This window comes from Carica papaya, chromosome 1, assembly GCF_054855325.1.
Source record: "Carica papaya isolate Zhongbai chromosome 1, ASM5485532v1, whole genome shotgun sequence".
NCBI classification, from domain to species: domain Eukaryota; kingdom Viridiplantae; phylum Streptophyta; class Magnoliopsida; order Brassicales; family Caricaceae; genus Carica; species Carica papaya.
This window is the reverse complement of record NC_142309.1, coordinates 19,351,875-19,358,241: the sequence shown is the minus strand read 5'-3', so window position 1 is coordinate 19,358,241 and position 6,367 is coordinate 19,351,875. Positions and strand designations below refer to the sequence as shown.

The following is a 6,367-nucleotide window of genomic DNA, read 5'->3' as shown; positions in this document are numbered from 1 at the left end:
ACATGAGCGAATTTAGACCGTTCATCGTGATTGATCTCGTCCGTCTGATCACGTCTAAAGAGGAAATGCATCTGAGCTGTTCGTGCATGTGGCATGTTATCGGGACCATCGAATCGCCAAGCATGCGGATTGCCTGCGTAGCGCCGATGTCAGCGTGTTTTACCATGCGCCGTGCTCTGGTTTATTGTGGCAGCTGACTAGGCCGTCTCACGTTATCGATGTTGTTGCCGGATCACGACAGTGCCGCCATGCCGGAATTCTAAAATTGGCCAGAAAAGAATTTTAACACCGATTTTAGATTTTTTGAGTATTTTTAAGTACGTGAAACGTGTTTTAATCTCAGCAAAGAAAATTCAAGAAACTCGGAGACCATCAATAGGCGCAGTAGAAAGTTCAGTATTTCAGACACCGATTTAGTTAAGAATCTCTCCACTCATGTAAAAACACAATTGTATTAAACTCACTAAGTTTTTTTTTTTTTAAGGTACCAATGTTGAATTAAGAAATGGTCGGTGAAAATAAAATACTTATATTAATATATTTGATTTATAAAATATATCCCTAAGAACCGGAAAAAAAATTGCGGGCGGCTTCCTGGTTCAAAAGTCTTTGAAGGGAAGTCATCAGATCAAGAAGCTCATGTGTGTCCGCCTTTTGGTTTTTCTTTCAGTCGTTTTGTTCTTTTTCTTTTCTTCTTCAGACCATTTCTTTTTTCTTCAGAAAATTCGGTTCATTTTCCACGATTGACGTTATCTTTTTTTCCTTCATTTTCTGACCTACCAATCAAAATCACTCTCTGCTTCTAAGCTGTCTTCTAACACACTCAATTTGCCAAAAACTCATTCGAGTTCCAAGCTCGTGTATTAAGTTTTAAACGAAAAACCAAAAAGAACTTGCAAGAAACGGTTTGAGTTTGATATACAGCTGGTAACGATCTCTCTCAACACGCAAAGAGAGAAGGCAAATGCTGAGGTTGAATAAAGAAGCGAATTTGTTGCAGAGAGACTGACAGAGATGGTGGTGAGAAAAGTAGGAAAGTACGAGGTAGGTAGGACAATCGGCGAAGGAACCTTCGCCAAGGTAAAGTTCGCGCAAAACACGGAGACAGGAGAAAGTGTCGCCATGAAAGTGCTCGATCGCAGCACCATTATCAAACACAAAATGATCGATCAGGTCAGTTGATTCTCTCTCGCGCTGTATCTTCTTGGAATTTTCAAATTTGTTTGGATAGACTGATAAGTTTATTGTCAGTTCGCACACAAACACAGTCTGTCTCTCTCTCTCTCTCGGTTGATCTTTCTTTTTGAACTAATCAACCTTTTGTCCTTCACTGCGTGAACGGATGTAAAATTGAGAGGATCAGATAAGGTTAGAGTTCAAGAATAAGCTTTGGATTTGCTTTCACTCGGCTATTTTAGCTAAGCTGGTTCACGTCTATCCTGAAAATGAGTTGACGAGAAAGGGCTATAGTTTTTCGAAAATGAATTATCTTTCCGTTTCTGGTAAAATTTAGCATTCGATTGGTGGAGCTCTTATTGGAACGCAATCAAACGAAATAAGCAGTCTGCTTTATCTCGCTCTACCAATTATCTTAACCGTGGTAACTTGTATCTAAGTTCAAGATTTTACCTTGACTGTTTAGTTCAATCTGTGGGTTACTAAACAGATGCTCCAAATTATTCCGCACTGGTTCTGAAGTTACTATTTTCAAAATCATGATGCAATGATGTAACAGCCCTTTGATCCTCAATATTGCTTTGAGAGGCCTCCTTAATTTATTGATAGGGTTTTTCAGATCTTTAATGGCAACATGTTCTTGTCTTGTACATGATCTTGAATTTCAAGATTAAGCCATTTTGGCTTTGAATTTAATTCAATATGCTTCATTTCACATTATGTTCTTATTTTGTTTTTCTTCTTTACTCCTTGTCAATGCAGATTAAGAGGGAGATATCAATAATGAAGCTTGTTAGACATCCTTATGTTGTCCGTTTGCATGAGGCAAGTATTTTCTTTTTAAAAAAAAAAAAATCTTTTATGCCGCCTAAATCTTTTTATTTTCTTTCTTTATTATAATCTTTTTGCTTCATTCTGATATGTAATGTTGGTCTCTTAGGTTCTAGCAAGTCGTACTAAGATTTATATAATCTTGGAGTTCATTACAGGTGGTGAATTGTTTGATAAAATAGTAAGTAATCCAACTTGAGATACAAGGATTCATTTATGTACTGGCTGTTTGTGGTTTGGCATTTTTCTTTATCACGTTAATGTAGGAGAATGTTTAATTCTGATTATGCAGGTTCACCATGGACGACTTAGTGAAGCAGAAGCAAGAAGATATTTCCAACAGCTTATTGATGGTGTTGATTATTGTCACAGTAAAGGAGTCTACCACAGAGATCTAAAGGTGCTCATTTGCTGACTTTAGGAAATTTTTTATGGGCCTTCTATGTCACAAATTTCTGACATTGTTTTATCCACAGCCCGAAAATCTTCTGCTTGATTCCCAAGGGAATTTAAGGATTTCAGATTTTGGACTTAGTGCATTTCCTGAACAAGTAATGAACTGTAAACACTATTACTTTTAACAAATTTTAATCATTGTAGTTGAGAGAAATGAAATTAAATGGCTTCTTGGTTGATTATTTTTGAGCATAGGGTGTTAGCCTTCTTCAAACAACCTGTGGGACTCCTAATTACGTGGCACCAGAGGTAGATAGTAGAACTGTGTAGTTTCTGATTTGATGGTAGGAGGAGTTCTTTTCTTTGTTATGCAAGATTAGATCAATCTGTTGAATTCCCGCCGCAGGTTCTCAGTCACAAGGGCTATAATGGTGCTGTTGCAGATGTTTGGTCGTGCGGTGTCATACTTTATGTTCTAATGGCAGGATATCTTCCATTTGATGAGCTTGATCTCATGACTTTATACAGTAAGGCACGATATCTTATCATGTCTACTATTTCGTGCACATTGTACTTCTATAACTTTTATGGATGTTATTCCTTTCATGTTTTGGTGATCTTCTATTGCTGATATTCTAATTAAAGGGTGAAGCAGCACAATTTGTTGAATGATCCATTTACCACTGTGAATTTGATAATGGGAACATTCAAGGTGGCATTGTTGGGCAAGAAATAGGGTAAAATGTTTTCACTGGTTTGATAAGTAAGAATTTCCACTATAACTTTGTGCATTTCCTAGTGGTAGTGGATGGTGATGCTGATCATCCTTTAAGTTATTTTCCTAGGTTTGGAGCCTGAAAGCCCGTTTATGTCACTGCATTCTCTTGACATCTTATGATGCCTGTTTTCTATCTGAGTTTGCTGTCAAAAACAGTGTTACAATTTAGTAAATTACTTTGTGCAGATTGAGAAAGCAGATTTCTCATGCCCATCTTGGTTTCCAGTTGGAGCAAAATCCTTGATTCATGGTATTCTAGACCCAAATCCTGAATCTGTAAGTATAGGCTTCCTGATCAAACATTTCCTTTATGCATCACCTGTTCACTCGCTTTGCTGGATATACTATGACAAATACCAAAATGAAGGACAGCAATGTTTGTATTAGATGACATGGGTTTAACTTAAATGCTTGAACTGATATCTTGTTAACCTGAAAGATATGCATTGGATAATATCATTTTCGAACAAGAGATTGAGGTGCTTGACATAATGCTTGATTTTCTCTCTCTCTCTCTCTGTCAATGTGTATAGCGGATTACCATTGAAGAAATTAGGAATGATGAATGGTTCAAGAAGGGTTATGTTCCTGTTCGACTACCTGAACATGAAGATGTCAACCTGGATGATATAAATGCCGCTTTTGATGATTCTGAGGTAGTAAGGTTTTCATATTATGTTTATTCATATGATCCGATCTTGTGGGGCCAGCATATACTCCCATGATTCACAGTGGTCAATCCAGGGTATACCTGCCTTTGGTGGGTTCCTGATTACCAATTGAAAAAAAAAAATTATTTAGATCTTCATGATACTAAAAATTGTTGATTTATGCTCTAATTAGATAAATATAAAAAGCTCCTCTACATATCCCCCTCCAACAGTATATCGTAAAAATAGGTTAGGCTCATGTAGGATTTTCAATGGATAACTTAGAAGGGTTCCCAATTTTTTGGAACTTGAAAAATTTCTTAATAAGGTTTATTTACATATAGTCATTTTCTATTAGGTTGATATTTTAACATTATAGCTCACTGTAGGAACAAAAATCAGATGAGCATTGCAGGAATGAAGGAGCTGGCCCTTTAATTCTTAATGCATTCGACTTAATAACTCTATCTCAGGGCTTGAACCTTGCAACATTATTTGACCGTGGGCAGGTATATATTAGTGAATCAGTTATTTCATTTTCTTTAGTTTTATCTAATGCTTGTTTGAGCAGACCTACCTCAATTATTAACATGTATTTATGTTATTTCTGCTTGTGGTTCATAAAACAAAAGGTTTGCCCTTTTTCATGTGAGACTTTAGATGATTGTATCTTTGGTCTTTTCTAATATTAATATTGTAAAGCTGCTGTCGTTCATATTATGCCATTCAGATTCCAGATATGTTTGCTTCTTATGCCTGTTAACATATTTTACATCTTACGGACAGGACTCAGTAAAGTATCAGACACGCTTTATTACGCGGAAGCCAGCAAAGGTTGCTCTATCGAGTATGGAAGTTGTAGCACAATCGATGGGTTTTAAAACACACATACGCAATTATAAGGTTAAACAATTTGAAGTTTGCTAAAGATTTGTCCCTATATCATGACGTTAAGAAGTCTGATATACTTTCCTGCCTGTTTATTGTGCATTTTCTTGCTTGTTTACTGGTTATATTTCTCTATCTGAATGAAAATCTTGTTTCACAGCATCTTTGAACTCTTATTAACTGAGATCATCTGCTAATTTTCAGATGAGAGTGGAGGGTCTTTCTGCTAATAAAACTTCGAATGTCTCAGTAATTTTGGAGGTAGGTTTTTTTTAAAAAAAAAAAATGAGGAAAGGAGGTAAGTTTTCAGTATAACTACTAATTCTTGATTTTGCTATCTCTAGGTTTTAGTGTATTAACTTATTTTCTGTTTTCTTGAATTTCATTTGGGTTGAAGGTCTTTGATGTTGCTCCTACATATTTTATGGTAGATGTTCAGAAAGCAACTGGCGATACTGGTGAATTTCTCAAGGTAAGTTACTTCATTGAATTTCTCAAGATTATTCGTGACCTGATTTTTTTTGCATGGTCTTGCTTGAAAAGGTCAACTGGTGTAGCCTCTCTCCTTTTTAGTTTATAAAGATGGCAAAGACCTAAAAAACTTGACAAAATCAAGTGATAACGGGAAATGCACTACATGAATTGGCCAAATAAAGTTAACACAGCAAATAAACTAAGATGTCCAAACAACAATAGGGAACTTATAAATCCGATATGGAATGATTTATTGTTCAAATAATTTAAAATATTAAAGATATGTTTGGAGCAAATCTAAAATATTAAAGATATGTTTTAGTTCTTTACAGAATTCATAAAAGATTGATGCTTCTTATTTTCTAATAGAATTTACATTTCTTTTTATTAAGCTAAGAATGTATTTATAAATAAATTTTACAAAAGTTTTGGTTTAGTTCCAAATCCGGCTGAACTTAATTGACATCCAAGTTGCTTGAAATGTAAAAAATTCAAAAGATAGTGAAAAACCAAAATTTACTATTATAAGACTCCATGCTTGAAACTAGAACCATCCATAACTGAATCAAACATTAAATCAGAAAAACAAAATTAGATCTGAGTGTTGGACAAAAATAAACCCAATTGGTAGATTACCTGAAATCTGAGCCACCCAAAATCAAACAGAAAATTCAGTGAGCTGACCTGAACTGTTTGAAAGTATAAGTAAACCAATTAGAACTCGATCTAATCCTTCCGTCATTATCTTTTAGTTCTCTCCAGTTGTGTTTTTACACTGTAATTCTATGAGTTGCTATTTTATGTCTTGCAGTTTTACAAGAATTTTTACAGCAACCTAGAAGATATCATCTGGAAGCCACAGAATGAACCTACTAAAACAAGAATCGCCAATTCCAAGAGCAAAAGACGTTGATTTCTTCTCCTTTAACTTCATGCATAGTTTATGAACTGGTTGACGCTACTGCATTGTAGATCAATTTTTTTTTTTAGTTTTTGCTCTCCATTGTATCATGTATCTTGTAGTCAAGGAAAGATGAACCTACAGTATTCGAAGAGGCTAAAAATGAGTATAATACATTTGCTTTATGGCAGTACACTTTACAGTGTTCTTATAACCTGGCTGCCTGTTATAACTTTAGGTTTTCTTTCTTTGTTTCCAATTGAAACTACGATT

The 6,367-nt window shown here is 35.2% G+C and overlaps 1 protein-coding gene across 2 annotated transcripts; it reads left to right on the top strand.

The window, feature by feature from the left end:
• Window positions 1–575: 575 nt before the first annotated feature.
• On the top strand, window positions 576–6,308 carry CIPK8 (CBL-interacting protein kinase 8). Of its 2 annotated transcripts, XM_088221297.1 has the most exons (14): window positions 576–1,173; window positions 1,939–2,001; window positions 2,117–2,188; window positions 2,300–2,407; window positions 2,484–2,558; window positions 2,659–2,712; window positions 2,810–2,935; window positions 3,368–3,457; window positions 3,715–3,837; window positions 4,221–4,340; window positions 4,618–4,734; window positions 4,924–4,980; window positions 5,117–5,191; window positions 6,005–6,308. In XM_088221297.1, the coding sequence occupies exons 1-14, from the start codon at window positions 1,015–1,017 to the stop codon at window positions 6,104–6,106; spliced, it is 1,341 nt and encodes a 446-aa protein (XP_088077423.1). In that variant the 5' UTR covers window positions 576–1,014; the 3' UTR covers window positions 6,107–6,308. The 2 variants fall into 2 exon arrangements, with proteins under 2 accessions (XP_088077423.1, XP_088077424.1); XM_088221298.1 differs by lacking the exons at window positions 2,484–2,558; window positions 2,659–2,712.
• The last annotated feature ends 59 nt before the right edge of the window (window positions 6,309–6,367 follow it).

Excerpts from the sequence above, each read along its gene's own strand:
- CIPK8 (XM_088221297.1), top strand. The coding sequence starts at position 1,015 with ATGGTGGTGAGAAAAGTAGGAAAGTACGAGGTAGGTAGGACAATCGGC. Across the intron at positions 1,174-1,938 it reads AACACAAAATGATCGATCAG|ATTAAGAGGGAGATATCAAT; the intron begins GTCAGTTGATTC and ends TTGTCAATGCAG. Across the intron at positions 3,838-4,220 it reads CCGCTTTTGATGATTCTGAG|GAACAAAAATCAGATGAGCA; the intron begins GTAGTAAGGTTT and ends AGCTCACTGTAG.